The 21484-nt window shown below is 32.7% G+C and overlaps 2 protein-coding genes across 2 annotated transcripts; both read left to right on the top strand.

The window, feature by feature from the left end:
* The first annotated feature begins 500 nt into the window (after window positions 1–500).
* LOC107638104 (mogroside I-E synthase-like) lies at window positions 501–3845 on the top strand. The gene is made up of 2 exons (XM_016341277.3): window positions 501–1226; window positions 3102–3845. Exons 1-2 carry the CDS (start codon window positions 576–578, stop codon window positions 3843–3845), a joined length of 1395 nt encoding a protein of 464 aa, XP_016196763.1. The 5' UTR covers window positions 501–575.
* An 8974-nt stretch (window positions 3846–12819) lies between these two features.
* On the top strand, window positions 12820–17430 carry LOC107635205 (mogroside I-E synthase). Its single transcript, XM_016338600.3, has 2 exons — window positions 12820–13535; window positions 16543–17430. Exons 1-2 carry the CDS (start codon window positions 12897–12899, stop codon window positions 17287–17289), a joined length of 1386 nt encoding a protein of 461 aa, XP_016194086.1. The 5' UTR covers window positions 12820–12896; the 3' UTR covers window positions 17290–17430.
* Window positions 17431–21484: the final 4054 nt, after the last annotated feature.

Below are 21484 nucleotides of genomic sequence, written 5' to 3'. Positions count from 1 at the left end.
GCCGAATCGAATCTTACTGATTCTTTTCCTTATACAGTCAGATTTCTTAACCAGACCAACCTCTTGACCGATTTGTCAGTTTTTCGGCCTGATCAAGTAGGTTAATTCAATTCTAACAACTATGACTAAAACAATATTTTACTCTAAAAAAAATAACCTAATAAAAAGTGATTAAATATTCATAAAAGATATAAGTTCAAATCCTTACAATTTTCGATCCCTACTTCTCACTTTTTCAATGGAAATCTAGTGATGAATGCATTTATATATAACAAAATAATAATTTATATAATATACATTTACATATTTTTAATATTGACAAATAATAATTTTGATTTTTTTTTTCAAAAATAGCCTTGATGATGATAACTAAACATGAGGGAAAATATTTAAAACAACAGAATTGATTATTACTTCTAATGAAAAAATATTTTTTCTTATTGCCAAATCTTTTTTCCTCTTGTATATATATAACTCCTTTAGCTGAGTGTTAACCTAACAAACACACTAGTCTCCCAACACCCACATACATTGCAAGAAAATAACCCTTCACCTTCACAATATTGTACATACATATGGAGACCAAAGCCATAGCTACAAGACCACATTGTTTGGTGTTATCATTCCCAGGTCAAGGCCACATAAACCCCATGATTCAGTTCTCAAAGCTCTTGGTACATGAAGGGGTGAAAATAACACTAGCCACCACATGTTTTTACTCCAAGACCTTACAAAATGTGCCACCTTACATATCACTTGAATCAATCTCTGATGGGTTTCACAATGGTGGGTTCGGTGAAGCTGGAACCTTTAAGGCCTATTTGGGCCGGTTTTGGCAAGTGGGCCCACCAACCCTTGTTGATCTTATAGAAAAGCTTGCTAAATTAGGAAACCCAATAGATTGCATTATCTATGATTCAGTGGCACCATGGGCATTAGATGTTGCCAAAAGATTTGGCATAGTAGGTGCTTCTTACTTCACTCAAAATATGGCTGTGAATAGCATATATTATCATGTTCAATTGGGAAAGATTAAGGTTCCTCTGATTGAGAGTGAAATTTCACTTCCTTCTATGCCTAAACTTCAACTTTGTGATATGCCTTCTTTCTTCCACAATTGTGATGATGAAGATTTGGCTTTGCTTGGCTTGGTAGTGGGTCAATTCTCCAACGTTGACAAAGCTGATTGGGTCCTATGCAATTCATTTTATGAGCTGGACAAAGAGGTAAGCAATTATAATTATAAAGACTAATGTATTAATGATCAGAAATCTAATTATTTATGTTATTTTTTTTATTAATTTAAATTTTGAGAGAAATAGTATTATGATATGGTATTAGAATTTTATGTTTGAAAAAATTAGAATTTGATCCTTAATGAACTCTATAAATAAAAAAAATAGCATACGACAAAAAGAGAAAAAAATTACGCAAAAATTAAACAAAGTAAAAAAGAAACTCTTGTTTGAGGAATAATATTAAAGATATAACTATTCATATTGCTTCTTTCTATCAATTTAAGTTTTTGGAAAAAATAATATCATAATATTAACAAAGAATATTTTAAAATATGAGATTAATTAAAATGATATAATTTTTTACTTTAAGTTATATTTTTGAATTCATGTTTTAGGAATAGCAAATGAATATTTTTTTTCTTATGAATTATATATAATGACAAATAAAAAAAATTATGCATCAAATTTCTCTCATATTTCATTTATATATAGTAGATATATACATACAAAGTGTTTATATGTAGTGAGAATAAAAAAAATGTGGCGCACATTTTTTTCTTAATTTATTTTAGTCCTCAATTTTTCTAATTTATTTTTGTTATTACTAAAAGTTGAACCAAGATTTCTTATTAGAAGAATAATATATCTATCATCTTAATTAATTGACGTCGCGCGCAATTTGTTTCCATATTACACACATTGAATATAATAGAAAGGTCACTAACTCACTATTGTAATTTAAGAAATGAAGAGAAATCATTCTTGATGTGAAGTAGCTAATCAGTTTTGAGTTTATTTAATATTAACTAACTATCATATATTGAAAAGGAAGAGAACATAGATACACTTTACAGGGGAAAATATATTGTCATTAAATTCTCCAACTAATCAATATATAGTAATACTACAGAAATACCAATACAAAATTACTTTATTTAACTTAATATTTATATTTGTGCGTATAATATTTATAATAGATTTAGTTAATATATATGATGCACAACACTGACCCAAATACGGACACAATATGATATAGAACTCGCTGATACATGAATTTCAAATTCTTATAGGATATAGGGATCGGACATATATATATATAAAATATCTGAAGTATTTTTTAGAAAAATAATAATGATTAATATTAAAATATAAATTAATTTTTTAATTATTTTAATTATATAAAATACTTAAAATATTTTTTATTTTAATAAATAATAATTTTTAAATTTATTTCAACAATACATATTAAAAAATAAGACTGAACATGCTGACATGTGATGGTAATTAGGTGTGTTCAAGCGTGTCTAGTGAAGATTTTTTTATTTTTTGTTAAAACACGGTTGAACACGACAGACATGTGTGTTGCACGAGTATTGATGAGTGTCGTATTTGAAATGTGTCCAAACATGTAAACACGACAATTCAGTGAAACGCTCATATTTCATAGGTGTCAATACTTTATAGGTTATTATGTGTCTTATTTATATCGGCACAAATTAAAATTATTATTAATAAAAAATTTTAAATATTTTGTTTGAATAAATGCACCATAATTATATTAAAAATTAAACTTTGCATAATTTTCTATAATAAAATATATATAATTATATATTATTATATTTAATATTATTCAATTATATCAACAAATAATTAAAGAATATAAAATAAAATGAATAATAATTAAAAAATATAAAATAAAATTATTTTAAATTAATTTTTTATTTTCTTTCAAACATTATTATAAAAATATATTCATTTTACTCTTGCTTTTTGGATAAAGTTTCTCATTCAACATGCATAATGTTATCATGGTTCATAAATCATATTTCTCAAAGGCCTGCTATTACTTATATATGACTTTAGGTGACAGATTGGACTACCAAGATTTGGCCAAAATTTAGAACCATCGGACCAAATATTCCCTCTGTATTTTTGGACAAACGAATTAAGGATGATGAAGATTATGGAGCTGCAGCATTCAAGAGTGAAGAAGAATGCATGGAATGGCTAGACAATAAACCAAATGGATCGGTTGTTTATGTCTCATTTGGGAGCTTGGTTCCTCTTGATGAGGAACAAATGAGAGAAATAGCATATGGTCTAAGAGATAGTAATCATTATTTTTTGTGGGTGGTTAGAACCTCTGAAGAGATTAAACTTCCAAAAGATTTTGCAAAGAAATCAGAGAAGGGTTTGGTAGTAACATGGTGCTCCCAATTGAAAGTATTAGCTCATGAATCTGTGGCATGTTTTGTAACACATTGTGGTTGGAACTCTACATTGGAAACTTTGAGTTTAGGAGTTCCAACTATTGTAGTGCCTCAATGGTCTGATCAAATCACAAATGCAAAGTATATGGTTGATGTTTGGAAAGTGGGAATTAGAGTTCCAATTAATGAGAAAAAGATTGTGAAGAGTGAAGCATTGAGGGATTGCATAAAAGAAATGATGGAGTGTGAGAAAGGAAAAGACATGAAGAATAATGCCATGCAATGGAAATCTTTGGTTCTGAAAGCTGTTAGCGATGGAGGTGGAAGTTCTTATGAAAACATCATGGAATTTGTGAATAGCTTGTTTACATGCTCTCAATTACAAGTTATTTCTTAGTCATATCAACAATAATTCGTTCCTACAATAATTTGTAATACTATTATATATACAGTTTATGATGGGAGTTTTTTTTCTGATTATTAATAATATTTGAGCATTATTAATATATATTTAAATTTTCATCTCAGCAATGTCCTATTATGCCCATGTTATTTCACCAATTGACGGAAAAAAAAACAGTTAAGGTTTAATTTACTTAGTAATTATCTTTTGTATAGATTTTTTTAATATTAATTTTATGCTATTTTTTTTATCAACAAAAATCAAAGTTTATATTTATAGGTCATAAAAATTTTAATATTATATTATAAAATTATCAAAAACTTAATTAAAACGATAAAAGAAGACACGTAATAAATTATATATTTTATATTTGGTAATTTATATATTTATAAAAATATTATTCATATACTAAAATTAACGAATTTGGTTCGTATATAGCTAGAACGACCTTCACAAATTGCAAATACTAATTTGTTAAGAATTAACCGAATTGAAGCTATAGCATCATCATTAGCTGAAATCGAAATATCCGCGAGATCGGGGTCACAATTTGTATCGATTAAACAAATCGTTGGAATTCCCAAAGTGATACATTCTCTAAGAGCGGTATACTCTTCTTGCTGATCAACGATTATGACAATATCGGGTAAGCCTGTCATATATTTAATGCCACCCAAATAGGTTTTCAAGTGCGATAACTGTCTCTTCAAAATAGCAGTATCTTTTTTTGGCAAACTATGGATTCTGCCCGTTTTTTGTTCTGTTCTCAAGGACCTGAACTTATGAAGTCTCGTTTTTGTTCTAAATTTTGAATTTTTACTTCAGAGAAAAAAGTATAATCTCTCTCACCGTTGAATGGTTTCTCTCTCATATTTTCTCTTGAGTCCACCTATAAAATAAATGGTGAGAGATTACACTTTATCCTCTAAAGTGAAATTCAAATTTTAGAGAATTCAAATCCAAAATTAACTATTAAAATTAGTTATTAATATATGTTTATGTATAATATAGTTTAATTTATTTTTAATTTATATTTATATATTTTTTTAAAACAAAATAGCTCAACACACAAAGTGGAGAGAACAAGTAAAGAAAAAACTAGACAACAAGAATCATAAACACATAGTCCTTATTAAGCAAAGACATATCCCTTGTTATCTTCGACATTGCCATCAACAATAAAAGGGGTTATCACATCTCCGCTCCTGGTAGCTACAAGTTGACAAATTAATGATCTCCTCTACCCCTGTTCTTTTATTCTGAAATATCCTCCTATTTCTTTTGATCTAGACGTTCCAAACTACCGCAAAGAAACATATGAACCATTTTTTGCGGTCCTTCTTGCTACATGTTGCTCTTGTCCAGCTTTGAAAATGTTCCTTCAAAGTACCGGGAATGGGCCACTGCTTGTCTAGATAAGTTAGCCATGTGCACCACACCTGCCAAGTAAATTCACATCTAAGAAATAAGTGATGAATATATTTCACATCCTTATTACATAGTACACACAAATTATCCTCATGGTTAATTATTCCAAGCCGACATAATCTTTCTTTTGTATTCACCCGGCCTAACAAGACGAACCACACAAACAGCTCCACTCTCGGCGGGACAAAGCCTTTCCAGTTATCCTTGGTGAAACTATAACTTGTTACGTCTTCCGAAAGTGTTTCCTCCTGCAACACCTGCACAAATGAGTTAGTAAAAAATACTCCTTGTCTGTCAAACTTCCACACAACCCTATCCTCTTTGTCAGCTGCTAGATTGACCAGCCTCAAAGTGTCATGTAATTCAGTCACAAGTTCCAACTCCCATTGGAATAACTCACGCCTCCATTGGAGGTTCCAAACCCAGTCCAACCCATCCCAAAACCCACAATCCCCTATGACAGATCCTTTCTGCATTGAAACCGAGAAGAGCCTTGGAAACCTATCCTTCAAAGGACCACAATATAGCCAGACATCCTCTCATAACCGAGTTATTCTACCATCACCAACTTCCATAGTCAATCCAGTTATCATCTTATCTCTTACATGTTGCTCCTTAATCTATAGTTGACAAATATCCTTCCATGGACCCCCTCTAGTAGGCAATGTCTGAGTAGAAAGCAGCTCATTAGGATTGAGATTGTTGCAGGAGCATACCACCTTCTTCCACAATGGACAATCTTCCTTAGAAAACCTCCACCACCACTTAAACAACAGTGCTGTATTCCGGACCATCGCATCTCCTACTCCTAAGGCACCTAGACTTTTTGGAGCCTGAACCACTTCCCATCTAACCAACGATACACCATTCCTACCATCCTCCTTACTCCACAAGAATTTTCTCTGTAATGAGATCAATTTTTCCGCAACAGCCTTCGGCATCTTATATAAACTTAAGTAGTATATCGGCAGGCTATTTAAAACAGCTTTAATAAGTACCAACTTACCCGCTTTGTTGAGCACCTTTGATTTCCATAAGCTGAGCTTCTCCTCCACTTTGTCTATTATTGGTTTCCAAGTCTTGACCAACCTTGGGTTAGCTCCTAGAGGGATTCCAAGATATCTGACTAGAAGGGTAGCTGCCTTACACCCCAGCAAGCTGCAGATAGTTTGCACCCATTGTTGACCGCAGTTGATTGGGATCAAACTGGATTTGTCAAAATTGATACTTAGCCTCGACATCAACTCAAAGCAACGCAAGAGCCTTTTGTAGTTCTTAATAGTCTCCTCCTCTGGCGGACAAAACAAGATAGTGTCATCTGCAAATTGAAGGTGCGACAATTCTATATTGTCTCTCCCAACCAATAAAGGGAATATACGGCCGTTCCTAACTGCCTCCCCGACCATTCTATGTAGAACGTCCACTACAAGTACAAACAAAAAGGGTGATAGTAGGTCACCTTGTCTCAATCCTCTTTCCATCTTAAACGGCTTTGTTGGTGAACCATTTATCAGGACTGACATAGAGGCTGTGCCAACACACTCCATAACCCACTCCCTCCATCTTCGCCCAAATCCCATCTTTTGTAAGACGATGTCCACAAAACTCCACTTGACTCTATCATATGCCTTTTGAAAATCTAGCTTGATTATTGCCGCCTCCTTTTTCCTTGTTTTAAACCAATGCACAGTTTCACATGCAATAAGTGCCCCATCATGTATTTTACGACCCTTGATAAATGCACTCTGAGTCTCTCCAACCAGTCCCGGCATCACTAGTCGCACCCTCCTAACTAACACCTTCGAGATCACCTTATATACACATCCGACCATACTGATTGGGCGAAGGTCTTTGATTTCCTTGGCCCCAACGAACTTGGGAGCTAACGCTACCCATGTAATGTTAGAGTCTTTAGGTAACCTGCCTGTCTGAAAGAAACTCGTCACAGCTGCTGTAAACTCAATCCCAATCTCATCCCATCACTTCTTGATAAAGTTCATGTTGTATCCATCACTTCCCGGTGCTTTAGATGATTCACAATCCCACACAGCCTCTCTAATCTCTTCAGTTGACGGTAATACTTCTAGAGCCACAGATTCCTCTTCTAATATCATATTCACCAGTCCATCTTTGAAACCCACCACAGGAGATTCCTCTTGATGGTACAATCGCTTATAAAAATCTATAATAGCAATTTTTATCCTAGCTAGGTTTCTAACCAATCTTCCATTAATCACCAGAGCATCAATTCTGTTATTCCTCCTCCTTGAAGAAGCTATGTGATGAAAGTATCTGGTGTTTTTGTCCATATCCTTTGCATGTTGAGATCGTGACATCTGTTTCCAGTGCAACTCTTTTCTAACGTACCATCTCTCACAGCAAGTCACCAAAGCCTTCCTTCTTGCCTCCACTGTTTCATCATATGCTCCACTACTTACCATGTCGTCTATCTTCTTAATCTCTTCCTCAAACTTCATGATTTTCTTATCCATGTCACCAAAGTTGTCTTTGTGCCATCTTCACAGGGGAACTGTTAATGCCTTTAATTTTTCTGTGAATTCTATCTTCCCTAATCCCCTACATTCCTCCTTAACCATTCTTAGAAACCCTTCGTGTGTAAACCATGAGTCTAGGCTTCTAAACGGTCTTGGGCCGCTTCTCATCTTTGTATCCTCGACTATCATCGGACAATGATTTGACAAGCCCCTTGGTCCTCCTCTTAGTCGAATCTCTGGGAATTCTTCAATCCATTCTAAACTCACCATCACTTTATCAATCTAACTACATGAACATCCTCTAAACCATGTAAACTTACGGTCATTAAGCGGTAAGTCCACCAAATGCATATCTTGTATCCAACTCTTGAAGTCTTCCGCAGATCCTATTAAACTTCCATAACCTTTTCTTTCATCAACATGTACAATTTCATTAAAATCTCCCATGAAGCAACACGGAACCTGACACAACCCAGCAATATAACTCAGCTCCTCCCACACAACAAGTTTTTCATCTCTGGTATGAGCACCGTAAACCAATAGGAATGCACAATTAAAATTATTCTTTAATAAAACTCCCTCAACACACAACCATCTATCTCCTTTGTAGCAATTATTTATTTTAAAAATAAGTTCATCCCATAGTAGCAATAATCCACCCGAAGCACCATCAGACCCAACATGTTCCCATCCAACACTACTGCATCCCCATAGCTGTGCCACATCGAACCTTGTCACTACTTGCCTTTTAGTCTCAATCAATCATAACATATTCAATCTATATTTTATCTTTAAGTCCTTTATCATTCTCAACTTTCCATCCCCCCTCAACCCCCTAACATTCCAAGAACAAAATATCATTTTAATACATTATTACACACCTTTTTTTTATTCTTAGGCCTACATCGTCTTGCTTTCGTTTTCTGTTTTGCCAATCTTCTCTTCTGTGCATTTTCTTCATTCTGAGCTTGTAGGATTGCCATAATATCATCTTCCTCGTTGTATAACATAGCACCGGATTCAATTGCTAGTTCCCAGGTCCTCTTGTTCTCTATCATTTGCTCCTTCACCTTCAAACTCTGATTGTCGCTTGTACTACTATCAATTCCATCACCTTCTCCTTCCGTTAGAGTCTCCCCTGTATCGTTTCCACCGTGCACCAAACTCCCTCTGCGTACTGTCAAATCCCTATGTTTATTTACAACATGACGTTCATGATCCACACGCTCCTTAGAATAAGTCCTATTTTCAGCTTCACTGTCAGATTTCGTTTCACCCTCATTACCTTTGTACCCACCGTCATCTCCTTCGTCACTTGCCTTCCCATTACCTTCGAAAGAACAGACAGCACCATCATTCTCCCCAAAGCCCCCTGTTGCCGAGCACGCTGCATTTGCAGTCCCTGCTTCTGCTGCGCTCATCTCCATCCCTCCTGTCATACCTTCTACTCTTCTCCACTCAGCTGCTACACCGGTTCCCTCCTCACCATTCACGTCGGCCTCCTCTGCGTGAATCACCGTTCTTGAGTTTGGTGGACAGGTTTCAACATCGGTTGCCATGTCCACAGTCCCAAGGTGCGCAGCTCGTCTCACTCCATCTCGGCATGGCCTTGTGCGACAGCGCAACACAAAGCTGTCATTTCCATAGCCTCCATCTTCGTCTCGTCGTGAGTGTGCTGCGCCAGGTCTCGCTGTTGCTGCGCTGGGGTTAGCTAGGTCGCGCAACCGAATTGTTGTACCAGGATGGAGGAGCTTCCCTTCGACCCGACCCGGATGAGGTTGGATCAGCCCACACGCTGATTTGGTCCCAGCGTCTCTAATGGTGTGGCCCGTTGAATGTGTTAGGCCCAATTGCAATACCAAGGCTTTGTTTGAATAATCTGTATAGTTAGCCGAATTTTCTAATAAATCAGACTTGGTCTTTTTTTTTCCTTGTAGCTTCCCCGTCCAGCCCACAGAATTTGCTTCCAAAAATCTCCAATATGGTCCGCTCAGAATCTTCTTTATCACTCATAAAACCTTTGCCCACCGAATCAGCCTTTTCTATAATAGCTTGTTGATGTGAATCATACATTACCATTTTCATGTGATTAAATTTTAAATTGTCATTACTCCATTCATTCAAAATTTTTTCTGAAATTACCAACCTGCCCTTGTCTTCTTTCCCCTCCCTCGTCACTGTCATTACCGTCTCTGATGTCCGGTCCCTACATTCCGGCACATCAATTATTTCTACACGGTCCTTTATTGCACCTCTCGTTCGTTGTTTGTCGCTTGTGTCGCCGGCAACCGTGTATTCCAATTTACAATCCAAGTCATACGTCTCACTTTCCACCTCTTTTACCAACACATCAAAACCGCTGAGGCCTATTGTAATATGTATCCATTCTTTGATCTCGTCCATAACACATGTATCGATTTGCACACGTCCTACGCTGAAAGAATTACATGATTCTGTCAATTTATCGCATCCAACTACTTCACCCCATTAACTTCCAATCATCTTAAAAGTGTCTGTTGACCAGACATGCAATGGGACTCCAAAGCATTCTAGCCACACTCTTCTAGTTTCACTTCGCTCTGCCTCCTCCCATCTCCATACTCTATGAAAGAGTTGTAGAAGACTATTCATTTTAAAGGTGTAGGTTTCTTCAGCGCTCAACACACAATCAAAGGTCAGAAGAGCTTTATACGCACCCAGCTCTCGTACTTGAACGACTTGAGGGAAGTTCTCCGCAATCTTATCCTTCAAGTAGTTAAAATCAATAGCCTTCGTAGTCCCTCCCACTATGCTTCTCTGCAACCTGTCTAAATTCTCTTTTGCTACGGCTACCTCTATTGTTTTTTGTCCACCCGTTTCCATGTGGATCCTGTTCCTTCTTCTCCTTACTGGACTTTGTTGTATTCAGAGGTTCGGCAATATGAGCCTCTTCATTTTGCGGCCGCTGAGTTGTGTTAATTTGAATATTGTTTTCTCTCTGTGGTCTCTTCATCTCAGGCACGCCCGACATCCTATCCTGTACTTCGCTTCCCCCACAAACACAACCTTACCTTGCAACTTTATTCGATTCATTTTCTTTATTGCCTTCAAAGCCCCTTCCTTTGTAGTATATCGTATGAACGCAAAAATGTATATATTATCACCTTTTTGTTTACGTGATAAATATATGTCATTTATGCGCCCCGTCCAATTGAACAGCTGAAATAGTTCTCTCTTCGAGATATCTCCTGGAAGGTTGTCTACAAAAATGGAGAAAGACTCATACTCTAGGCGTCGATACTCTTCTGGATTCCAAATTCTCATATCTTTGTCATATTTCCTATCTCTACCCCTCTCTGTGTTTTTCACCCACATCTCTCTCACTTTTTCATCTCTTTCTCTCTATCTTATCTATTATATTTATATTTTAACATATATTTTATACTTATAATCAATTTTAGTAGCTGATTTTAATGTACACATGACATAATTGATATACCTATAGAAAGTAAACAAAAAATTCTATGCGGACATGAGTGTGTACTCACACACACACCTTAAAATCTCTTGGATGAGTTGAAAAGTCTTGTGAAAAAAAACAAAATTAAATAACAGTAATCAATAGTATACTGAAAAAGATGATGGCTACCGGGCATGTCACAAAATATTGATTGAAGAAAAAGAAGAAAACTTTAACTTCGCCTCTGCGTCTGTCAATAATTGAAAGACAATAATTTACTTGGGTGGCAAAAGCCATTCACAATCATATGCTGTTTATAACTTTATATATATTTCATTGATATATAGGCTTCTGTTTTTTTTTTCGGTGACTATATAGGCTTCTGTTTTAATTTCTCCTGTGCCTGTCTAATTTTGTGGGTAGTTTCTTTGATTTTATATACTCTTTTTAATTGTGTAAACAATAAAAAATACACTTAAAATTAGAAAAATAGCATATAGGACATATTATATATTCACTTCTCTTGAAATTGAAATTAGTGGGTGATACTGAATTCATATTATAATTTGATAGTCATGTTTATAACGTTGATCTCGGTAGAAAAACGTAAATGTTATATTTATGAAAAAAGTCATTAGCATATTGTATCAACATAGATAATATTAGAAAGAAAATCATTTAAAAATATATTATTTCTTTTAATATTTATAATTTAATTTATGAAATATTTAGAATTATATATTTATTATATTTAATATTATCTAATTATTTCAGCAAAAAAATAAATAATATAAAATAAAATAATTTTTGACTGATTTTTTATTATTATCTTTAAAATATTTTTGTTATAACGACGACGAGGAGGACGGCGACCTAAAAGTAAATATATTCCTTAATTTTACAATTATAAACAAAGAGTCGTCGTCGTCTTGACGACGACGACGACGACCAAAAAGTAAATATATTCCTTAATCTTACAATTATAAATAAAGTATCGCGAATAGTGTAGTCAATAAAGTTTTTTGAAAGAAAAAATATAGGTAGACAATGAAAATACTAAATAATGTGAACAATAAATATGTCAGATATTTAATTCAATAGGTATGTAGGTGATTATATTTATTATTTTTAATTAGATGGTTATTTCTTTTAATTTGATTTACTCATGCACAATTAACAATAGTTGGATGTTCAATTCATTAGATGTGCAGATATCCTAATGTTAAGATTTAGAATGTAATTTGGAAGTGGAGTGTTTTTTTACTTTATTGGATCAATTCTAAAATCTATTGTTTACAAAAGTCCTTGTCTACCTAGCAAAACGCAGTTAGAAATTAATTAACCTAGTATATATATATATATATATATATATATATATATATATATATATATATATATATATATATATATATGGAAAAGTCTCGGAGCAGCAATTTTTTAAGAAATTGGCCAGCATTTAACCATTAAAAGAAAATTAAATGATTCCACACCATTATATTTAATCTCACACCATTAAAAATACTATTAATGACCAATTAATAGTTATAAAACACAAAAGTTACTGCCCTAACACTCTTCTATATATAAAATAACTCCTTCAAGTCTCAACTCAACACAAAATCACCTCTAAACCGATATTGCAAGAGAAAAGGTTTCATTTCAAATACACATTACTGAAAAAGCATGGGTATCAAACCGCATTGTTTGGTGTTATCATTCCCAGGTCAAGGCCACATAAACCCCATGATTCAGTTCTCAAAGCTCTTGGTACATGAAGGAGTGAAAGTAACACTAGCCACCACATGTTTTTACTCCAAGACCTTACAAAATGTGCCACCTTACATATCACTTGAATCAATCTCTGATGGGTTTCACAATGGTGGGTTCGGTGAAGCTGGAACCTTTAAGGCCTATTTGGGCCGGTTTTGGCAAGTGGGCCCACCCTCCCTTGTTGATCTTATAGAAAAGCTTGCTAAGTTAGGAAACCCAATAGATTGCATTATCTATGATTCAGCGTTGCCGTGGGCATTAGATGTTGCCAAAAGATTTGGCATAGTAGGTGCTTCTTACTTGACTCAAAATACCGCTGTGAATAGCATATATTATCATGTTCAATTGGGAAAGATTAAGGTTCCTCTGATTGAGAGTGAAATTTCACTTCCTTCTATGCCTAAACTTCAACTTTGTGACATGCCTTCTTTCTTCAACAATTGTGATGATGATGAAGATTTGGCTGTGCTTGACTTGGCAACGGGTCAATTCTCCAACGTTGACAAAGCTGATTGGGTCCTATGCAATTCATTTTATGAGCTGGACAAGGAGGTAAGCAATTATAATTACCAAGACTAATGTATTAATGCTCAGACATATAACTATTTATGATATCTATTTCTATTAATTTAGATTTTTGAAAAAAGTGATATCATGATATGATATGAAAATTTTATGTTCAAAAGGTCAAAGTTTGATTCTTGATAAACTCCACAAGTAAAAAAAAAAAGTATAAGATAAAAGGAAAAAAAAAGATTTATATAAAAATTAAAACTCAAAAAGAGACTCTTGTTTGAAAGAGAATGTTAAAGATATAACTATTCATATTGTTTCTTTTTATCGATTTAAACTTCTGAAAAAAATGTTATCATGACATTAATAAAAAGTATTTTAAAAATGTGAGATTAGTTAAAATGATATATTTTTTATTTTAAGTTAAATTTTTTACTTCATGTTTTAGAAATACAAATGATTTTTTTTTCCTTATGAATTATATATAATGACAAATAAAAAAAAGTTATGCATCAAATTTCTCTCATATTTTATTTATATATGGTAGATACATACATAAAGTGTTTTTTGTATATATACTATATTTAACGAGAATAAAAAAAATTATGGTGCACATTTTTTTCTTAATTTATTTTTGTCCTCAATTTTTTTAATTTCTTTTTGTTATTACTAAAAGTTGAACCAAAATTTCTTATTAGAAGAATGATATATTTATCATCTTATATTATTAATGTCGCAATTTGTTTCCACATTACACACATTGAATATAATAGAAATTAAAGGTCACTATTGCAATTTAATAAATGGAAAAACTACCATTTGTATCATGAATTTTGCGAACGCTGACAAAAGTACCCATCAAACAAGAAATCTAACGTTGTACCCATGAAAGATGGGTTCCGTGTGACAATAGTATCCAAACCGTGATTTTTCGTTGACTTTTTAATAAAATTCCTAAATTATCCCTTCTATCTTCTTCTCCAAATTTCAAATTTCACAACCCTCATCTTTCGTCTTTTTCTGCTGCTGCCAGCCACAAAAAATTAAAAAGATTAAAAATTGTTAAATTAAAAAGATTAAGAACTGTGGATTATTAATTATCTGAGGTTATTGTTCAAATATTATGAATTTGTAGATTTGGTGTAGAAAAATAAAAAGAAGTTTGAAATTAACAAAAAAAACATACATTTTGGTTTCTTGGTGTCACTATGGGAACAAGAGGCGCAGAACCAAGAGCCTTTGGGAACAGAAGGAAGGATAGGTCGGAGATAGAAGATGTGATAGCCTTGGTCGCATTTGTTGCAAAGGAGAAGCTTCTCTGGGAACTCACTGGAGGAGCAGCACTTGCTGATGATGTTGTCGTCGAAGGTTGGCTTGGGAGTGTGGGTCCTTTTTCACCCTGCATTCCCCTGGCCATGTCTTCGATCATACTCGGCATGTTCAGAAGCTCATCCTCATCAATGTACCCCGCCACCATCATCCCTCCTTGTTCTCGAGTACTCAAAGTGAAACAAGATCCTTCAACAATAACATTACTACCACCACAGCCTTCTAGAGGGTTCTACGGTGGCCTCGAAAGCCTAGCCTAAGCAGCGGCGGTGGCTGCAATGTGAATATCAGTCTACCAAATGGCATGAAGATACTCTAACAGCATCCCCTTTTTCTACAGATCGACGGCGCTGAGCAGTGTTTGGAGTCACCATTGGAAAGAGAACGTGGCCATCGACCTCTTGTTGGCTCTGGTTGCTGAATTCTACTACTTATTGATTTGGAATAAGAAGAACAACAATATTCAGGTTAAAGAAGTTGAAGAGTTTGACAAGGGTGTACTTTCTTAGTGTTGTCGTTGCATCCGAAGAAGAAAGAAATAATAAGGGTAATGATGTTAAAGTTGATTTGGATTTAGATTTGGAGAATAAATTAAAATTGGAATAAAGAGAGATGGAGGTTGAGGATAAAGGTTGGAGGAAGACATCAGGTGCTTGGGTCTTGAGGAAATGGTGACTGGCGGTGGCAGAGGAAGACGAAGGATGAGAGTTGTGAAATTTGGAATTTGGGGAAGAAGATAAAAGGGATAATTTGGAAATTTTATTAAAAAGTCAACGAAAAATCACGGTTTGGGTACTATTGACACACGGAACCTATTTTTCATGGGTACAATGTTAGTTTTCTTGTTTGATGGGTACTTTTGTCAGCGTTCGCAAAATTTATGGGTACAAATGGTAGTTTTTCCTTTATTAAATGAAGAGAAATCATTCTTGTTGTAAAGTAGCTAATCAGTTTTGAGTTTATTTAATTTAACTATTAATTAACTATCATATATTGAAAAGGAAGAGAACATAGATACACTTTACAGGGGTATCTTGTCATTAAATTTCCCAACTAATTAATATATGGTAATGCTACGGAAATAACAATCCAAAGTTACCTTTTTAACTTATTAATATTTATATTCATACATTAATATTATTTATAATGAGTTTAGTTAATAATGTGTCCTGTACATAAAGACATAAGTTAAAATTATTATTAATAGAAAATTTTAAATATTTTATTTTAATAGATGCACAACAATTACATTAGAAATCAAACTTTGTACAATTTTTTATAATAAATTTATATATGATTATATATTTATTACATTTAATATTATTTAATTATTTTAACGAGTAATTAAAAATATAAAATAAATTAATGATAATTAAAAAATATAAAATAAAATAATTTTAAACTGCTTTAAATTAATTTTCTATTGTATTTCAAACATTATTGTTAATATATATTCATTTTACTCTTGCTTTTTTGATAAAGTTTCTCATTCAACATGCATAATGTTATCATGGTTCATAAATCATTTCATTTTATTAATATTAAGGTTATTAAAAGCCTTCTATTTTACTCTCTAAGGAATCATTATATAAATTTTAGTTTTTTTACATTAATAATAGCATAAATTATATTTTTTCAGTATTTTATTTTTCTTCTTTTATTTTCTTCAAATCCCAAATTCAATATGTAATAGTTGCTTCCAAAAATTTGTTTCTAGGTGGCTGATTGGACAATGAAAATTTGGCCAAAATTTAGAACCATTGGACCAAATATCCCCTCTGTATTTTTGGACAAACGAATTAAGGATGATGAAGATTATGGAGGTGCAGCATTCAAGAGTGAAGAAGAATGCATGGAATGGCTAGACAATAAACCAAATGGATCGGTTATTTATGTATCATTTGGGAGCTTGGTTCCTCTTGATGAAGAACAAATGAGAGAAATAGCATATGGTCTAAGAGATAGTAATCATTATTTTTTGTGGGTGGTTAGAACCTCTGAAGAGATTAAACTTCCAAAAGATTTTGCAAAGAAATCAGAGAAGGGTTTGGTAGTAACATGGTGCTCCCAATTGAAAGTACTAGCTCATCAATCTGTGGCATGTTTTGTAACACATTGTGGTTGGAACTCTACATTGGAAACTTTGAGTTTAGGAGTTCCAACTATTGTAGTGCCACAATGGTCTGATCAAATCACAAATGCAAAGTATATGGTTGATGTTTGGAAAGTGGGAATTAGAGTTCCAAATGATGAGAAAAAGAAGATTGTGAAGAGTGAAGCATTGAGGGATTGCATAAAGGAAATGATGGAGTGTGAGAAAGGAAAAGAGATGAAGAATAATGCCATGCAATGGAAATCTTTGGCTCTGAAAGCAGTTAGTGATGAAGGTGGAAGTTCTTACAAAAACATGATAGAATTTGTGAATAGCTTGTTTACATGCTCTCAATCACAAGTTATTACTTAGTCATATCAACAATAATTTGTTCCTAACGTTCAGATTATTTGTGTGTTAATCTACTTTATCTATTGTAATAATACTACTACATATAGTTTATGTTGGGACCTTATTTTTGTTGATGCTTAATAATATTGTGAGCTTTATTAAGATTAGCTTTCTCATATTTTCACCAATTGACAATTGTAGTGGCCGCCTATGTAGAGAGGTTCAAAACTGCCACTAAATTTCCGTCATTATTATATCGGTTCATTTTGCTGTAGTGGTAACAAGAGTGCATGATTTAATTAAAGATGAATGTTAGAGGACAGCAGTTTATTGTATTTGGTCAACAATTAATATTTAAAAGTATGAGTTAAAAATATATTATTAGATTATTAGATTAAAGAACTTAGATTAATGACTAAAAATGATGATTAAAAAAATAAATTTTATTAATTTTTAAAATTTTTTTAATTAAATTAATAAATAAAGATTTATTATTAAAATTAAATCTAGGGAAAAAATTAATTAGTTAAAATTAACAACTTATTTCTTTCGCAATCAATACGTACTAAAAGTAATAAAAAATTTCTACTATGAAGACATGAGTAGTGGGTTGTTACAGTCACACACACCTTAATAGCTCTTGGATGAGTTGAAAAATCTTGTGAAAAAAAAAAACAACAGTAAATTAATTAATAGCAATCAATAATATATTGAAAAAGATGTTTGTTTGTTTAAAGAAAAAGATGGTTATACCGGCCATTCACATAACAGAGCTAAAGAATTATTGATTAAAGAAAAAGAACAAAACAAAACTTTACCTTCGCCTCTACATATATTAATAATTGAAAGACAATTTACTTGCGTGGCAAAAGCCATTCAGAATCATATGCTGTTTATAACTTTATATTTAACTTCTCCTGTGCCTATTAAGGCTGCACACAAATCGGATCAGATTTGATATATTCTAAAATTTTATTCGATTCGTATTATATTTATTGGATTAGATCGGATACAATATTCGTACTTTTTCAGGCCAGATTCGATCTAATCCGCAAATATGCGGATTGAATATCGGGTATATTCGCATAATTAAAAAAATTATTTTAAGATTTTATTTGACTATTTTTACAAAAAAATATTCCTAAAATTTATTTCTCATTTGTTTGAGCCTATTTACTCCCAAAATATTATCAATAAAAGTTCTCTTGAATAACCAAAAAAAAAAAATAATAACACAAGATTTGAGTTTAATTATTCTAAGTTGAAGTACAACATAAAAAATTAAAAATAAGATATCATAAAATTCATAAAACAACACAGTAAAATTCATATCACATTAGGGTTTACTTTCTTAAACTATGCTATTTATATTAGACGTGCGGATATGCAGATTTGCAGATCGAATCCGCGGATATCACTGCCAAATCCGCAATCCGATCCTACCATAGTGCGGATCGGATAATATCCGCAAAATTCGGATCAGATGCGGATAATTACCACGGATATACGGATATTATCCAATCCATGTGCAGCCCTAGTGCCTATCTAATTTTGTGGGTAGTTTGTTGGAATTTATATACTTTTTTAATAGTGAATTCTACCTAACTCCCTCTAATATAACATGTAATAAGTTACCCTTCATGATATGTCACATTTTAATTAGTCATTATCTTAACCATAGTTGGATTATTTTGTAATTTATTATTTGAGATGGGTAATGGTATAATTTCTTAAAATATTAAAACTTTACTCCCGTTAATTAAAGCACATTTTCACTCCTCTATTCTTTCTTCATCATGTAACTTCGGTTCTTCCAAGTATCGCCGTCGCGGTGGTGACAAGAAGCAGAGCCGACGTCGTCGTTGCGATCTACTGCCCTCTCACAATCTCTTTCTTTAGTGCATCATCCCTTAACGACGTCGTTGAATTCCCATGGCCCGTAATTTCTCCGTTCTTCCCCGTATAGCCAGCGCCGACGTCATCGCTATCTCCTGTACTCTCACTCGATCCCTCTTTCTGCCGTGGATCACTCCTTGCCAACATAATTAATAGTTAGTTTATTTATTAATTTTTTTATTAAAAAATATACCTTTATTTAATTCCATGGTGGAATATATATTGATACGTAAAATATAATATAATAAAATAAATCTATTCAGAATACTTAGAAGTATAATTAAAATCATGAACATATAAATATAATAATAAATTTGTACTCTAAACAAGTAAACATATTTTTTATCATACATAAATTATTTAAAAAATAAATATATTATTAAAATTAATAATACAAATTTAAAATGATAAAATCTAACTTTCTTACCGTATTTTTTTTATAGTTTTTTATTCTTTTAATTTTCAATTTATTAGTAATTTATTATTTTATTAATGATTAAACAAATTATTTTTATGAGAAATTATTTTTTGTATTATCTTAAAGAAGAGACTAATATAACAGTTTAAAAAATAATATAAAAATAAAATTTTAAATAAAAAATATTTAATATTAAAAATTTTAAATACAAAAATAAATTGTATAAATATTTAAGAGATAAATATGTAATACATGCCTAAAATAAATAAAACAAATAAAATGAGAGTGCTGATGAGAAATAAAGAATTATTTTTGTCTGTTTTATTTATTTTAGACATGTATTTCATATTTATATCTTAAATATCTATCCAATTTACTTTTATATTTAAAAATTTTAATATTAACTATTTTTTATTTAAATTTTTATTTTTACATTATTTTTTAAACTGTTATATTGGTCTCTTCTTTAAAATAATACAAAAAATATTTTATTATAAAAATAATTTGTTTAATCATTAATTAAATAATAAAGTACTAATAAATTAAAAATTAAAAGAATAAAAATACTATAAAAAAATACTTGTAAGAAAGTTGTATTTTATCATTTTAAACTTGTGTTATTAATTTTAATAATTTATTTATTTTTTTAAATAATTTATGTATGATAAAAAAGATATGTTTACTTGTTTAGAGTACAAATTTTATTATTATATTTGTATATTCCTGAGTTTAATTATACTTTTTTTTTACCAAAGATAGAAGACTCGAACCCGTGGTGCACGAAATTGTGATCTCAGGCAACGGCGCCAAAAACTCTGTACGCACGTCTTAATGAATTGTTTTTCATTCACAACTTCGATACAACTAACCAACAAGTGCACTGGGACGTCCAAGTAATAAACCTTACGTGAGTAAGGGTCGATCCCACGGAGATTGTTGGTATGAAGCAAGCTATGGTCACCTTGTAAATCTCAGTCAGGTGGATATAAAACAGTTATGGAGTTTTCGAACATAAATAATAAATAGATAGAAAATAAGGATAGAAACACTCATGTAATTCATTGGTGAGAATTTCAGATAAGCGTATAGAGATGCTTTCGTTCCTCTGAATCTCTGCTTTCCCGCTGTCTTCATCCAATCAGTCTTACTCCTTTCCATGGCTGGCTTTATTTAAGGACATCACCGTTGTCAATGGCTACTTTTAATCCTCTCTGGAAAATGGTCCGATGCGCTGTCACTGCATGGCTAATCGTCTGGAGGCATCACCCTTGTCAATGGCTGCATCCTATCCTCTTGTGAAAATGGTCCAAATGCTCTATCACAGCACGGCTAATTATCTGAGGTTCTCGATCGTACTGGAATAGGATTCACCCTCCTTTTGCGTCTGTCACTACGCCCAGCACTCGCGAGTTTGAAGTCCGTCATAGTCATTCAATCCCAGAGTCCTACTCGGAATACCACAGACAAGGTTTAGACTTTCCAGACTCTCATGAATGCCGCCATCAATCTAGCATATACCACGAAGATTCTGATTAAGAGATCCAAGAGATACTCATTCAATCTAAAGTAGAACGGAAGTGGTTGTCAGGCACGCATTCATAGGGAATGATGATGATTGTCACGTTCATCACATTCAGGTTGAAGTGCGAATGAATATCTTAGAAGCGGAATAAGTTGAATTGAATAGAAAAATAGTAGTACTTTGCATTAATCTTTGAGGAACAGCAGAGTTCCACACCTTAATCTATGGAGTGTTGAAACTCTACCGTTGAAATTACATAAGTGAAAGGTCCAGGCATGGCCGAATGGCCAGCCCCCATACGTGATCAATATGATCCTAAGATGAACAAAAAATCATAAGATGTCTAATACAATAGTAAAAAGTCTTATTTATACTAAACT

The sequence above is a fragment of the Arachis ipaensis genome, chromosome B4 (assembly GCF_059453495.1).
Source record: "Arachis ipaensis isolate K30076 ecotype BB chromosome B4, ASM5945349v1, whole genome shotgun sequence".
NCBI classification, from domain to species: Eukaryota; Viridiplantae; Streptophyta; class Magnoliopsida; order Fabales; family Fabaceae; genus Arachis; species Arachis ipaensis.
The sequence above is the reverse complement of the archived record's forward strand: the minus strand, read 5'-3'. Positions and strand labels throughout refer to the sequence as shown.